Raw genomic sequence first — 16,670 nt, forward strand, 5'->3', positions numbered from 1 at the left:
GGAAGTGGTCAAGGGAAGTGTCGGGGATGTGGCAAAGGTCAATGTCGCCTTTAGGGACATGTTCATGGGAATTTTGCATAATACTTTCTGGGGGTCTTTTCCAATTCTTTTGTTCAGATGTCATGTTTTCCCTGTTTGCTCAAACTGTTTAGAAAGATTTTCTGACTCTCTCTACCACTACTATCACCTCAAATAAATAAAAAATTGCTTGATTTGAAGAGTTTGTGTTTGGTATCATTTTGCTCTCACATAACCGCTCTCTGGCATCAGTGCTGTAAGTTCCTCTCCCCGAGTACTGGACAATTAGCAAATTATGATCTATCTTTTTTGCCAATTTAAAAGAACTGTTTTGTGTATTTAAATTTATTCTTGGGTAGCTGAATAGTCTGCAGCCATTATTCCAGTTGGAAGTCATTGTATTATGCCGATTTGGTGCTCTAGAAACCTTTCATGAATGCTGAAATTGGTTCCATAAGTTCTTGTGATTCTTGAGGCAATACATTAAAGATGGCATGTTTCTAAGAGACGTCGATTCTTAAACAGTCGTCCTAATAAATATAGGAATAGCATAACCGATGTTACAGGTCAAAAGCTTATTGTGGACTTATAATTGGAATAAAGCTTGGCGTGTTTGTGAAAAATACGGTTTAAATAAAGTAAGAGGCTTTATTTAAAATGTTTCATGGTAGGGGTGTCGCGATATACCGATATTAGCATGTCCGCAATATTTTATATGAACAGTTCTGTTATGATTACACCACGTTAATACTCCAGCGCCACTACCTGGTTGAGCTCCCAGGTGGCAGTATTGTGTCTTAACGCTGGCACCTGTCACACAAGAAGACACAGCCACTCTGAGGAGAGCAGTGTTTCTCAGAGTAAGTTGCCATTCTTTTCCTAGTCCTAGACTGGGAAATGTTATATTAACCTGTTAACAGCGGTTGTCTGTGTTCCTACATTTAAGTAAAGGGTGATTTTATTTAATAAGTACCACGTTTTCTTTGCTCGTCCTGTTTTTGTATTTTCAATCAATATGGCCTGTGCGTAGCTACGAAAAACTGAGCAAACACATTGCTACGTTAAACTTGTAAAATGTTAAGTTGGTCGCAGTGCCATGCACTTAATGCCTCATCTGCGGTCATTCTTCAATCAGGTTCATTAGTTAACATATAAATGACAAATAATAATGAACAATATTTCCACAGCACTTAGTTCATGCTAATTTCAGCATTAGCTTATGAATTAATAAAATCTCAAGTTGTCTTTGTAAACATTAATGTTCTGTGAACTAACATGAACAATGAATGACTCTACACAATTTATTAATCTTTGTTTGTCAATAAAAATAACGTATTGTTCACTGTTCGTTCATGTTAATTAATACATTAATGTTAACAAACCATCTCATTGTAAGGAGTTACCATAAATATTTATTCCTCACTGTTGAACTTGACCATATTTTCTCTCTTGATATTTCATAGGAGCTACAAAGAAGATGGAGAAAGCCAGAGTATTGTGTCCTGCGTTTATCCTTCTGTTCGTTGGGTGAAAAAGGACAAACTGAAAGACAAAAAATAATTTGACTACCGCCCCCCCAAGGTTTCTATAGTATATCGATAAGGCCACAATAACCGTGATATGAAAAATCTACTATCGTGACAGCCCTATTTAATGGTATATGTGGCTAAAGTGTGTTAGAGATTTAATCTGGATCTTGATTATCCCTGCGATTTGTTTGGTCAATGGAACAGGAGTCTATATTATACATGTATTTTGTAATTGTGTTTATATGAATTTTTGTTTTTTGGGTGGATGTGCAAAATGTAATGGAAAAAGTATTGCTTCCCAGTAAAATAACTTTGATACGTATGCGTTCAGATGAATGTAATAACTTTTTATTATTTTGGGTAAGGTATCGGTTCAAGCCAAATTTCATCCATTTTCTTCAGGAGACTTGAGGACTACCGCACCAGTTTGGAGAACATCGTTAATAAAAACAAGACTTGTAATTTTTTTTTAATACAGTTGTTGATTTACTGAATAAATGGTTTGCACACTCTTGTACATTTACTGTTGTAAATTTTGTTCTGGATAATTTTAAGAAAAAAAAAAAAAAGATTAAGAAGAACCGGCACGCACCGCTTCGGTCTGTCTGATGTGACAAAGACAGTGCACCACACAAACAGATTTTCAACCAGAGTCTCGACTGAACACAGGAAATCTCGCGAGACTTCAGAATAATCATGGCGGACGATATGCAGGAAGAAATTGCAATGATAGTGTTTGGAATGATTTTATACACGACACGTCGTATAAACATTTGTGCGGTTGCCACAAATCAACAAGATGATCCTCCATCTCTGCTGTCCGCAACAATTTCACTTTGTGCTGCGCCATGACGGCTTCAGTCTTCCATCATCTCGCTTTCTGATTGGATACGGTTTCGTTTCACGTGATAATCTCCAGAGCGTGCACGCATTTTTCCTCGGGCTTCCCCCCCACACATCAGGATTCTGATCGTAAATATTAAACGTGTTAAATATTTACGATTCGCGATCGGGGCGTCTCCGATGTTCTTCCGATCAGATTCGGACACTCTTAACACACCTCACGGCAAGAGAAAATCAGATAACATAATCTGTAGAACAGTCAAGATAATCGGGACATAGCTATGATTGTCGGAAGGGGAGAAATCGGCCCAAAATCAGACCGATTATCTTCTGGCGTGTACCCAGCGTAAATTTATGACATGGCTAGAACGTAGCATTCAGCAGGTCCAACCCCAATCATACACACCTGAACAAGCTAATCAAGGCATTTCAGATTACTAGAAAGCTACAGGCAGGTGAGTTTGATCAGGGTTGGAATTAACCTGTTTTCCTTCAATCTTTAAAATCCCATTTTACAGAAGTTGGTATTGCAGCAACAAGTAATCGTTTTAGTTTTGTGTTCTTTGCTGTCTGCTTGTCCTGACGCACCGATTCACTGCATTTTCCAGCAGAGATCACAGGCTGGGAGGATGACAGCTCGAATGTATTTCTCGTTGATTGCTGTTTTTTTCTGTCTGTTTGGATACTTCAGCATAGCTCGCGCTATTCAAAGACGAACCACAGGTGAAAAGATCTGTTAATTTCATTACAGAACCTGAAGAAATGCAGAAATGAGTGACTTTCAGTCTTTGAAAATAGTTAACATCGCTTATGAATGAGTAGTAGGTTTTAAACCGCTTTTGATATGAAGCAGACAAATGCATGAACTTTGTATTTCGGTTTGAGACCCATTGCAAAACCACAGATTTACAAATGGTGAAACCGCACTCCCCTTATAATCCTCTTGAATTCTCTAGTGGATGGTTTCTGTCCGGAGAGGCTGATGGTCGAACCATCCCATCGAGGCTGTTCCTCTGATGAAGACTGCCCTGGAGGGCACAAATGCTGTCGATTTGAATTTGGGCCTGTTTGCGTGCTGCCTGTTTTCAGTGAGTTTCAGTTAATAATCGATGCTAAGGCTAAACTCACACACACACACACACACACACACATACTAGTAACACTCTGGATTCAATGTAAGTCCTAAGCAGAGAGTTTGCCTTTAGTTGTTCTCTAAAGTCGGATTGAAATCATCCCTTGGGATGGCTTTAAGGACCGGATGGATTTACAAAATAAAAAGGAATAATGCTTCAAACAGTGGTTCTCAATTCCAGTCCCGGGGACCCCTTGCTCGTCCCTTGCTAAAGCCATCCCTTTGCATGTCCCCCTTATTTAACACCCCAGATTGTGATCATCAGCTTGTCAGGAGAGAGATCCAGGAACTGGACCAACAAGCTGATGATTTCAATCCGGTGTGTTAAGTAAGGGTGTTCCATGACTGGAATTGAGAACCACTGACTTGGAATGGAATTCTTTCTTTAGATAAAACTTGCCATTCACCAACCCTGATCAAAGCCGCCTACCTCAGATTTTTCTAATGATCCCAAAGACATTGACTGGCACTGATTAACATGCTCGGGTGTGTTTGACTAGGGTTGGAGCTAAACTCTGCAGGAATGTGGATCTCGAAGTCCAGATTTAAGGATCTCTGGTCTATATGCACAAACTAAAGCTGACTATCTGTGTTCATGCAGTGAAGCCAGGTCAATGTCCCATACCGGAGATGATCCCACTCTGTGCTGATAGCTGTTTCAATGATGGCCAGTGTCCTGCCACACAGAAATGTTGCCCAACCACCGGTGGCTTTGCATGCAGTGAACCGCGTGGCCAGGGAAGAGGTCAGGCAACTTGCCATGGAAACGGTTCTGGCCAGGGAAGCGGCTATGGCCAGGGCGCAGGTCAGGGAAGCGGCTATGGCCAGGGCGCGGGTCAGGGAAGCGGCTATGGCCAGGGCGCGGGTCAGGGAAGCGGCTATGGCCAGGGCGCGGGACAGGGCGCGGGTCAGGGAAGCGGCTATGGCCAGGGCGCAGGTCAGGGAAGCGGCTTTGGCCAGGGTGCAGGACAGGGTGCTGGCCAGGGAAGCGGCTATGGCCTGGGAAGCGGCTATGGCCAGGGTGCAGGAGCTGGACAGGGAAGTGGCGCAGGAGTTGGACAGGGAAGCGGCTATGGCCAGGGCGCTGGAGCAGGACAGGGAAGCGGCTATGGCCAGGGCGCTGGAGCAGGACAGGGAAGCGGCTATGGCCAGGGCGCTGGAGCAGGACAGGGAAGCGGCTATGGCCAGGGCGCTGGAGCAGGACAGGGAAGCGGCTATGGCCAGGGTGCAGGAGCTGGACAGGGAAGCGGCTATGGCCAGGGCGCAGGAGCTGGACAGGGAAGCGGCTATGGCCAGGGCGCAGGAGCTGGACAGGGAAGCGGCTATGGCCAGGGCGCAGGAGCTGGACAGGGAAGCGGCGCTGGAGCAGGACAGGGAAGCGGCGCTGGAGCAGGACAGGGAAGCGGCGCTGGAGCAGGACAGGGAAGCGGCGCTGGAGCAGGACAGGGAAGCGGCGCTGGAGCAGGACAGGGAAGCGGCTATGGCCAGGGCGCTGGAGCAGGACAGGGAAGCGGCTATGGCCAGGGCGCAGGAGCAGGACAGGGAAGCGGCGCAGGAGCAGGACAGGGAAGCGGCGCAGGAGCAGGACAGGGAAGCGGCGCAGGAGCAGGACAGGGAAGCGGCGCAGGAAGCGGCGCAGGAGCAGGAGCCGGACAGGGAAGCGGCTATGGCCAGGGCGCTGGAGCAGGACAGGGAAGCGGCGCTGGAGCAGGACAGGGAAGCGGCGCTGGAGCAGGACAGGGAAGCGGCGCTGGAGCAGGACAGGGAAGCGGCGCTGGAGCAGGACAGGGAAGCGGCGCTGGAGCAGGACAGGGAAGCGGCTATGGCCAGGGCGCTGGAGCAGGACAGGGCAGCGGCGCTGGAGCAGGACAGGGAAGCGGCGCTGGAGCAGGACAGGGAAGCGTCTATGGCCAGGGCGCTGGAGCAGGACAGGGAAGCGGCGCTGGAGCAGGACAGGGAAGCGGCGCTGGAGCAGGACAGGGAAGCGGCTATGGCCAGGGCGCTGGAGCAGGACAGGGAAGCGGCGCTGGAGCAGGACAGGGAAGCGGCGCTGGAGCAGGACAGGGAAGCGGCTATGGCCAGGGCGCTGGAGCAGGACAGGGAAGCGGCGCTGGCCAGGGCGCTGGAGCAGGACAGGGAAGTGGCGCTGGAGCAGGACAGGGAAGCGGCTATGGCCAGGGCGCTGGAGCAGGACAGGGAAGCGGCGCTGGAGCAGGACAGGGAAGCGGCTATGGCCAGGGCGCTGGAGCAGGACAGGGAAGCGGCGCTGGAGCAGGACAGGGAAGCGGTTATGGCCAGGGCGCTGGAGCAGGACAGGGAAGCGGTTATGGCCAGGGCGCTGGAGCAGGACAGGGAAGCGGCGCTGGAGCAGGACAGGGAAGCGGCTATGGCCAGGGCGCTGGAGCAGGACAGGGAAGCGGCGCTGGAGCAGGACAGGGAGGCGGCGCTGGAGCAGGACAGGGAGGCGGCGCTGGAGCAGGACAGGGAAGCGGCGCTGGAGCTGGACAGGGATGCGGCGCTGGAGCAGGACAGGGAAGCGGCTATGGCCAGGGCGCTGGAGCAGGACAGGGAAGCGGCGCTGGAGCAGGACAGGGAAGCGGCTATGGCCAGGGCGCTGGAGCAGGACAGGGAAGCGGCGCTGGAGCAGGACAGGGAAGCGGCTATGGCCAGGGCGCTGGAGCAGGACAGGGAAGCGGTTATGGCCAGGGCGCTGGAGCAGGACAGGGAAGCGGCGCTGGAGCAGGACAGGGAAGCGGCTATGGCCACGGCGCTGGAGCAGGACAGGGAAGCGGCGCTGGAGCAGGACAGGGAAGCGGCGCTGGAGCAGGACAGGGAAGCGGCGCTGGAGCAGGACAGGGAAGCGGCGCTGGAGCTGGACAGGGATGCGGCGCTGGAGCAGGACAGGGAAGCGGCTATGGCCAGGGCGCTGGAGCAGGACAGGGAAGCGGCGCTGGAGCAGGACAGGGAAGCGGCTATGGCCAGGGCGCTGGAGCAGGACAGGGAAGCGGCGCTGGCCAGGGCGCTGGAGCAGGACAGGGAAGTGGCGCTGGAGCAGGACAGGGAAGCGGCTATGGACAGGGAAGCGGCTATGGCCAGGGCGCTGGAGCAGGACAGGGAAGCGGCGCTGGAGCAGGACAGGGAAGCGGCTATGGCCAGGGCGCTGGAGCAGGACAGGGAAGCGGCTATGGCCAGGGCGCTGGAGCAGGACAGGGAAGCGGCGCTGGAGCAGGACAAGGAAGCGGCTATGGCCAGGGCGCTGGAGCAGGAGCAGGACAGGGAAGTGGTCAAGGGAAGTGTCGGGGATGTGGCAAAGGTCAATGTCGCCTTTAGGGACATGTTCATGGGAATTTTGCATAATACTTTCTGGGGGTCTTTTCCAATTCTTTTGTTCAGATGTCATGTTTTCCCTGTTTGCTCAAACTGTTTAGAAAGATTTTCTGACTCTCTCTACCACTACTATCACCTCAAATAAATAAAAAATTGCTTGATTTGAAGAGTTTGTGTTTGGTATCATTTTGCTCTCACATAACCGCTCTCTGGCATCAGTGCTGTAAGTTCCTCTCCCCGAGTACTGGACAATTAGCAAATTATGATCTATCTTTTTTGCCAATTTAAAAGAACTGTTTTGTGTATTTAAATTTATTCTTGGGTAGCTGAATAGTCTGCAGCCATTATTCCAGTTGGAAGTCATTGTATTATGCCGATTTGGTGCTCTAGAAACCTTTCATGAATGCTGAAATTGGTTCCATAAGTTCTTGTGATTCTTGAGGCAATACATTAAAGATGGCATGTTTCTAAGAGACGTCGATTCTTAAACAGTCGTCCTAATAAATATAGGAATAGCATAACCGATGTTACAGGTCAAAAGCTTATTGTGGACTTATAATTGGAATAAAGCTTGGCGTGTTTGTGAAAAATACGGTTTAAATAAAGTAAGAGGCTTTATTTAAAATGTTTCATGGTAGGGGTGTCGCGATATACCGATATTAGCATGTCCGCAATATTTTATATGAACAGTTCTGTTATGATTACACCACGTTAATACTCCAGCGCCACTACCTGGTTGAGCTCCCAGGTGGCAGTATTGTGTCTTAACGCTGGCACCTGTCACACAAGAAGACACAGCCACTCTGAGGAGAGCAGTGTTTCTCAGAGTAAGTTGCCATTCTTTTCCTAGTCCTAGACTGGGAAATGTTATATTAACCTGTTAACAGCGGTTGTCTGTGTTCCTACATTTAAGTAAAGGGTGATTTTATTTAATAAGTACCACGTTTTCTTTGCTCGTCCTGTTTTTGTATTTTCAATCAATATGGCCTGTGCGTAGCTACGAAAAACTGAGCAAACACATTGCTACGTTAAACTTGTAAAATGTTAAGTTGGTCGCAGTGCCATGCACTTAATGCCTCATCTGCGGTCATTCTTCAATCAGGTTCATTAGTTAACATATAAATGACAAATAATAATGAACAATATTTCCACAGCACTTAGTTCATGCTAATTTCAGCATTAGCTTATGAATTAATAAAATCTCAAGTTGTCTTTGTAAACATTAATGTTCTGTGAACTAACATGAACAATGAATGACTCTACACAATTTATTAATCTTTGTTTGTCAATAAAAATAACGTATTGTTCACTGTTCGTTCATGTTAATTAATACATTAATGTTAACAAACCATCTCATTGTAAGGAGTTACCATAAATATTTATTCCTCACTGTTGAACTTGACCATATTTTCTCTCTTGATATTTCATAGGAGCTACAAAGAAGATGGAGAAAGCCAGAGTATTGTGTCCTGCGTTTATCCTTCTGTTCGTTGGGTGAAAAAGGACAAACTGAAAGACAAAAAATAATTTGACTACCGCCCCCCCAAGGTTTCTATAGTATATCGATAAGGCCACAATAACCGTGATATGAAAAATCTACTATCGTGACAGCCCTATTTAATGGTATATGTGGCTAAAGTGTGTTAGAGATTTAATCTGGATCTTGATTATCCCTGCGATTTGTTTGGTCAATGGAACAGGAGTCTATATTATACATGTATTTTGTAATTGTGTTTATATGAATTTTTGTTTTTTGGGTGGATGTGCAAAATGTAATGGAAAAAGTATTGCTTCCCAGTAAAATAACTTTGATACGTATGCGTTCAGATGAATGTAATAACTTTTTATTATTTTGGGTAAGGTATCGGTTCAAGCCAAATTTCATCCATTTTCTTCAGGAGACTTGAGGACTACCGCACCAGTTTGGAGAACATCGTTAATAAAAACAAGACTTGTAATTTTTTTTTAATACAGTTGTTGATTTACTGAATAAATGGTTTGCACACTCTTGTACATTTACTGTTGTAAATTTTGTTCTGGATAATTTTAAGAAAAAAAAAATAAAAGATTAAGAAGAACCGGCACGCACCGCTTCGGTCTGTCTGATGTGACAAAGACAGTGCACCACACAAACAGATTTTCAACCAGAGTCTCGACTGAACACAGGAAATCTCGCGAGACTTCAGAATAATCATGGCGGACGATATGCAGGAAGAAATTGCAATGATAGTGTTTGGAATGATTTTATACACGACACGTCGTATAAACATTTGTGCTGTTGCCACAAATCAACAAGATGATCCTCCATCTCTGCTGTCCGCAACAATTTCACTTTGTGCTGCGCCATGACGGCTTCAGTCTTCCATCATCTCGCTTTCTGATTGGATACGGTTTCGTTTCACGTGATAATCTCCAGAGCGTGCACGCATTTTTCCTCGGGCTTCCCCCCCACACATCAGGATTCTGATCGTAAATATTAAACGTGTTAAATATTTACGATTCGCGATCGGGGCGTCTCCGATGTTCTTCCGATCAGATTCGGACACTCGTAACACACCTCACGGCAAGAGAAAATCAGATAACATAATCTGTAGAACAGTCAAGATAATCGGGACATAGCTATGATTGTCGGAAGGGGAGAAATCGGCCCAAAATCAGACCGATTATCTTCTGGCGTGTACCCAGCGTAAATTTATGACATGGCTAGAACGTAGCATTCAGCAGGTCCAACCCCAATCATACACACCTGAACAAGCTAATCAAGGCATTTCAGATTACTAGAAAGCTACAGGCAGGTGAGTTTGATCAGGGTTGGAATTAACCTGTTTTCCTTCAATCTTTAAAATCCCATTTTACAGAAGTTGGTATTGCAGCAACAAGTAATCGTTTTAGTTTTGTGTTCTTTGCTGTCTGCTTGTCCTGACGCACCGATTCACTGCATTTTCCAGCAGAGATCACAGGCTGGGAGGATGACAGCTCGAATGTATTTCTCGTTGATTGCTGTTTTTTTCTGTCTGTTTGGATACTTCAGCATAGCTCGCGCTATTCAAAGACGAACCACAGGTGAAAAGGTTTGTTAATTTCAATACAGAACCTGAAGAAATGCAGAAATGAGTGACTTTCAGTCTTTGAAAATAGTTAACATCGCTTATGAATGCGTAGTAGGTTTTAAACCGCTTTTGATATGAAGCAGACAAATGCATAAACTTTGTATTTCGGTTTGAGACCCATTGCAAAACCACAGATTTACAAATGGTGAAACCGCACTCCCCTTATAATCCTCTTGAATTCTCTAGTGGATGGTTTCTGTCCGGAGAGGCTGATGGTCGAACCATCCCATCGAGGCTGTTCATCTGATGAAGACTGCCCTGGAGGGCACAAATGCTGTCGATTTGAATTTGGGCCTGTTTGCGTGCTGCCTGTTTTCAGTGAGTTTCAGTTAATAATCGATGCTAAGGTTAAACTCACACACACACACATACTAGTAACACTCTGGATTCAATGTAAGTCCTAAGCAGAGAGTTTGCATTTAGTTGTTCTCTAAAGTCGGATTGAAATCATCCCTTGGGATGGCTTTAAGGACCGGATGGATTTACAAAATAAAAAGGAATAATGCTTCAAACAGTGGTTCTCAATTCCAGTCCCGGGGACCCCTTGCTCGTCCCTTGCTAAAGCCATCCCTTTGCATGTCCCCCTTATTTAACACCCCAGATTGTGATCATCAGCTTGTCAGGAGAGAGATCCAGGAACTGGACCAACAAGCTGATGATTTCAATCCGGTGTGTTAAGTAAGGGTGTTCCATGACTGGAATTGAGAACCACTGACTTGGAATGGAATTCTTTCTTTAGATAAAACTTGCCATTCACCAACCCTGATCAAAGCCGCCTACCTCAGATTTTTCTAATGATCCCAAAGACATTGACTGGCACTGATTAACATGCTCGGGTGTGTTTGACTAGGGTTGGAGCTAAACTCTGCAGGAATGTGGATCTCGAAGTCCAGATTTAAGGATCTCTGGTCTATATGCACAAACTAAAGCTGACTATCTGTGTTCATGCAGTGAAGCCAGGTCAATGTCCCATACCGGAGATGATCCCACTCTGTGCTGATAGCTGTTTCAATGATGGCCAGTGTCCTGCCACACAGAAATGTTGCCCAACCACCGGTGGCTTTGCATGCAGTGAACCGCGTGGCCAGGGAAGAGGTCAGGCAACTTGCCATGGAAACGGTTCTGGCCAGGGAAGCGGCTATGGCCAGGGCGCGGGTCAGGGAAGCGGCTATGGCCAGGGCGCGGGTCAGGGAAGCGGCTATGGCCAGGGCGCGGGACAGGGAAGCGGCTATGGCCAGGGCGCGGGACAGGGCGCAGGACAGGGAAGCGGCTATGGCCAGGGTGCGGGACAGGGCGCAGGACAGGGAAGCGGCTATGGCCAGGGCGCAGGTCAGGGAAGCGGCTTTGGCCAGGGTGCAGGACAGGGTGCTGGCCAGGGAAGCGGCTATGGCCTGGGAAGCGGCTATGGCCAGGGTGCAGGAGCTGGACAGGGAAGTGGCGCAGGAGTTGGACAGGGAAGCGGCTATGGCCAGGGTGCTGGAGCAGGACAGGGAAGCGGCTATGGCCAGGGCGCTGGAGCAGGACAGGGAAGCGGCTATGGCCAGGGCGCTGGAGCAGGACAGGGAAGCGGCTATGGCCAGGGCGCTGGAGCAGGACAGGGAAGCGGCTATGGCCAGGGCGCTGGAGCTGGACAGGGAAGCGGCTATGGCCAGGGCGCAGGAGCTGGACAGGGAAGCGGCTATGGCCAGGGCGCAGGAGCTGGACAGGGAAGCGGCTATGGCCAGGGCGCAGGAGCTGGACAGGGAAGCGGCTATGGCCAGGGCGCAGGAGCTGGACAGGCAAGCGGCGCTGGAGCAGGACAGGGAAGCGGCGCTGGAGCAGGACAGGGAAGCGGCTATGGCCAGGGCGCTGGAGCAGGACAGGGAAGCGGCTATGGCCAGGGCGCAGGAGCAGGACAGGGAAGCGGCGCAGGAGCAGGACAGGGAAGCGGCGCAGGAGCAGGACAGGGAAGCGGCGCAGGAGCAGGACAGGGAAGCGGCGCTGGCCAGGGCGCTGGAGCAGGACAGGGAAGCGGCGCTGGCCAGGGCGCTGGAGCAGGACAGGGAAGCGGCTATGGCCAGGGCGCTGGAGCAGGACAGGGAAGCGGTGCAGGAGCAGGACAGGGAAGCGGCTATGGCCAGGGCGCTGGAGCAGGACAGGGAAGCGGCGCTGGAGCAGGACAGGGAAGCGGCGCTGGAGCAGGACAGGGAAGCGGCGCTGGAGCAGGACAGGGAAGCGGCGCTGGAGCAGGACAGGGAAGCGGCGCTGGAGCAGGAGCAGGACAGGGAAGCGGCGCTGGCCAGGGCGCTGGAGCAGGAGCCGGACAGGGAAGTGGCGCTGGAGCAGGAGCCGGACAGGGAAGTGGCGCTGGAGCAGGAGCAGGACAGGGAAGTGGCGCTGGAGCAGGAGCAGGACAGGGAAGTGGCGCTGGAGCAGGAGCAGGACAGGGAAGTGGCGCTGGAGCAGGAGCAGGACAGGGAAGTGGCGCTGGAGCAGGAGCAGGACAGGGAAGTGGCGCTGGAGCAGGAGCAGGACAGGGAAGCGGCGCTGGAGCAGGAGCAGGACAGGGAAGCGGCGCTGGCCAGGGCGCTGGAGCAGGACAGGGAAGCGGCGCTGGCCAGGGCGCTGGAGCCGGACAGGGAAGCGGCGCTGGCCAGGGCTCTGGAGGCGGACAGGGAAGCGGCGCTGGGGCAGGAGCCGGACAGGGAAGCGGCGCTGGGGCAGGAGCCGGACAGGGAAGCGGCGCTGGCCAGGGTGCTGGAACAGGAGCAGGACAGGGAAGTGGCGCTGGAGCAGGAGCCGGACAGGGAAGTGGCGCTGGAGCAGGACATGGAAGCGGCTATGGCCAGGGCGCAGGAGCTGGACACGGAAGCGGCGCTGGAGCAGGACACGGAAGCGGCACTGGAGCAGGACAGGGAAGCGGTGCTGGCCAGGGAGCTGGAGCAGGACAGGGAAGCGGCGCTGGAGCAGGACAGGGAAGCGGCTATGGCCAGGGCGCTGGAGCAGGACAGGGAAGCGGCGCTGGAGCAGGACAGGGAAGCGGCGCTGGAGCAGGACAGGGAAGCGGCGCTGGAGCAGGACAGGGAAGCGGCGCTGGAGCAGGACAGGGAAGCGGCGCTGGAGCAGGACAGGGAAGCGGCGCTGGAGCAGGACAGGGAAGCGGCGCTGGAGCAGGACAGGGAAGCGGCTATGGCCAGGGAGCTGGAGCAGGACAGGGCAGCGGCGCTGGAGCAGGACAGGGCAGCGGCGCTGGAGCAGGACAGGGAAGCGGCGCTGGAGCAGGACAGGGAAGCGGCTATGGCCAGGGCGCTGGAGCAGGACAGGGAAGCGGCGCTGGAGCAGGACAGGGAAGCGGCTATGGCCAGGGCGCTGGAGCAGGACAGGGAAGCGGCGCTGGAGCAGGACAGGGAAGCGGCTATGGCCAGGGCGCTGGAGCAGGACAGGGAAGCGGCGCTGGAGCAGGACAGGGAAGCGGCTATGGCCAGGGCGCTGGAGCAGGACAGGGAAGCGGCTATGGCCAGGGCGCTGGAGCAGGACAGGGAAGCGGCGCTGGAGCAGGACAGGGAAGCGGCTATGGCCAGGGCGCTGGAGCAGGACAGGGAAGCGGCGCTGGAGCAGGACAGGGAAGCGGTTATGGCCAGGGCGCTGGAGCAGGACAGGGAAGCGGTTATGGCCAGGGCGCTGGAGCAGGACAGGGAAGCGGCGCTGGAGCAGGACAGGGAAGCGGCTATGGCCAGGGCGCTGGAGCAGGACAGGGAAGCGGCGCTGGAGCAGGACAGGGAAGCGGCGCTGGAGCAGGACAGGGAAGCGGCGCTGGAGCAGGACAGGGAAGCGGCGCTGGAGCAGGACAGGGAAGCGGCGCTGGAGCAGGACAGGGAAGCGGCGCTGGAGCAGGACAGGGAAGCGGCGCTGGAGCTGGACAGGGATGCGGCGCTGGAGCAGGACAGGGAAGCGGCTATGGCCAGGGCGCTGGAGCAGGACAGGGAAGCGGCGCTGGAGCAGGACAGGGAAGCGGCTATGGCCAGGGCGCTGGAGCAGGACAGGGAAGCGGCTATGGCCAGGGCGCTGGAGCAGGACAGGGAAGTGGCGCTGGAGCAGGACAGGGAAGCGGCTATGGCCAGGGCGCTGGAGCAGGACAGGGAAGCGGCGCTGGAGCAGGACAGGGAAGCGGCTATGGCCAGGGCGCTGGAGCAGGACAGGGAAGCGGCTATGGCCAGGGCGCTGGAGCAGGACAGGGAAGCGGCGCTGGAGCAGGACAAGGAAGCGGCTATGGCCAGGGCGCTGGAGCAGGAGCAGGACAGGGAAGTGGTCAAGGGAAGTGTCGGGGATGTGGCAAAGGTCAATGTCGCCTTTAGGGACATGTTCATGGGAATTTTGCATAATACTTTCTGGGGGTCTTTTCCAATTCTTTTGTTCAGATGTCATGTTTTCCCTGTTTGCTCAAACTGTTTAGAAAGATTTTCTGACTCTCTCTACCACTACTATCACCTCAAATAAATAAAAAATTGCTTGATTTGAAGAGTTTGTGTTTGGTATCATTTTGCTCTCACATAACCGCTCTCTGGCATCAGTGCTGTAAGTTCCTCTCCCCGAGTACTGGACAATTAGCAAATTATGATCTATCTTTTTTGCCAATTTAAAAGAACTGTTTTGTGTATTTAAATTTATTCTTGGGTAGCTGAATAGTCTGCAGCCATTATTCCAGTTGGAAGTCATTGTATTATGCCGATTTGGTGCTCTAGAAACCTTTCATGAATGCTGAAATTGGTTCCATAAGTTCTTGTGATTCTTGAGGCAATACATTAAAGATGGCATGTTTCTAAGAGACGTCGATTCTTAAACAGTCGTCCTAATAAATATAGGAATAGCATAACCGATGTTACAGGTCAAAAGCTTATTGTGGACTTATAATTGGAATAAAGCTTGGCGTGTTTGTGAAAAATACGGTTTAAATAAAGTAAGAGGCTTTATTTAAAATGTTTCATGGTAGGGGTGTCGCGATATACCGATATTAGCATGTCCGCAATATTTTATATGAACAGTTCTGTTATGATTACACCACGTTAATACTCCAGCGCCACTACCTGGTTGAGCTCCCAGGTGGCAGTATTGTGTCTTAACGCTGGCACCTGTCACACAAGAAGACACAGCCACTCTGAGGAGAGCAGTGTTTCTCAGAGTAAGTTGCCATTCTTTTCCTAGTCCTAGACTGGGAAATGTTATATTAACCTGTTAACAGCGGTTGTCTGTGTTCCTACATTTAAGTAAAGGGTGATTTTATTTAATAAGTACCACGTTTTCTTTGCTCGTCTTGTTTTTGTATTTTCAATCAATATGGCCTGTGCGTAGCTACGAAAAACTGAGCAAACACATTGCTACGTTAAACTTGTAAAATGTTAAGTTGGTCGCAGTGCCATGCACTTAATGCCTCATCTGCGGTCATTCTTCAATCAGGTTCATTAGTTAACATATAAATGACAAATAATAATGAACAATATTTCCACAGCACTTAGTTCATGCTAATTTCAGCATTAGCTTATGAATTAATAAAATCTCAAGTTGTCTTTGTAAACATTAATGTTCTGTGAACTAACATGAACAATGAATGACTCTACACAATTTATTAATCTTTGTTTGTCAATAAAAATAACGTATTGTTCACTGTTCGTTCATGTTAATTAATACATTAATGTTAACAAACCATCTCATTGTAAGGAGTTACCATAAATATTTATTCCTCACTGTTGAACTTGACCATATTTTCTCTCTTGATATTTCATAGGAGCTACAAAGAAGATGGAGAAAGCCAGAGTATTGTGTCCTGCGTTTATCCTTCTGTTCGTTGGGTGAAAAAGGACAAACTGAAAGACAAAAAATAATTTGACTACCGCCCCCCCAAGGTTTCTATAGTATATCGATAAGGCCACAATAACCGTGATATGAAAAATCTACTATCGTGACAGCCCTATTTAATGGTATATGTGGCTAAAGTGTGTTAGAGATTTAATCTGGATCTTGATTATCCCTGCGATTTGTTTGGTCAATGGAACAGGAGTCTATATTATACATGTATTTTGTAATTGTGTTTATATGAATTTTTGTTTTTTGGGTGGATGTGCAAAATGTAATGGAAAAAGTATTGCTTCCCAGTAAAATAACTTTGATACGTATGCGTTCAGATGAATGTAATAACTTTTTATTATTTTGGGTAAGGTATCGGTTCAAGCCAAATTTCATCCATTTTCTTCAGGAGACTTGAGGACTACCGCACCAGTTTGGAGAACATCGTTAATAAAAACAAGACTTGTAATTTTTTTTTAATACAGTTGTTGATTTACTGAATAAATGGTTTGCACACTCTTGTACATTTACTGTTGTAAATTTTGTTCTGGATAATTTTAAGAAAAAAAAAATAAAAGATTAAGAAGAACCGGCACGCACCGCTTCGGTCTGTCTGATGTGACAAAGACAGTGCACCACACAAACAGATTTTCAACCAGAGTCTCGACTGAACACAGGAAATCTCGCGAGACTTCAGAATAATCATGGCGGACGATATGCAGGAAGAAATTGCAATGATAGTGTTTGGAATGATTTTATACACGACACGTCGTATAAACATTTGTGCTGTTGCCACAAATCAACAAGATGATCCTCCATCTCTGCTGTCCGCAACAATTTCACTTTGTGCTGCGCCATGACGGCTTCAGTCTTCCATCATCTCGCTTTCTG

General features: G+C 49.6%; 1 protein-coding gene across 1 annotated transcript; it reads left to right on the forward strand.

Moving 5' to 3' along the window:
* Positions 1-10,151: 10,151 nt before the first annotated feature.
* LOC127951895 (fibroin heavy chain-like) lies at positions 10,152-14,457 on the forward strand. The gene is made up of 2 exons (XM_052550029.1): positions 10,152-10,277; positions 10,911-14,457. The coding sequence occupies exons 1-2, from the start codon at positions 10,172-10,174 to the stop codon at positions 14,291-14,293; spliced, it is 3,489 nt and encodes a 1,162-aa protein (XP_052405989.1). The 5' UTR covers positions 10,152-10,171; the 3' UTR covers positions 14,294-14,457.
* Positions 14,458-16,670: the final 2,213 nt, after the last annotated feature.

This window comes from Carassius gibelio, chromosome B3 (assembly GCF_023724105.1).
Source record: "Carassius gibelio isolate Cgi1373 ecotype wild population from Czech Republic chromosome B3, carGib1.2-hapl.c, whole genome shotgun sequence".
NCBI lineage: Eukaryota > Metazoa > Chordata > Actinopteri > Cypriniformes > Cyprinidae > Carassius > Carassius gibelio.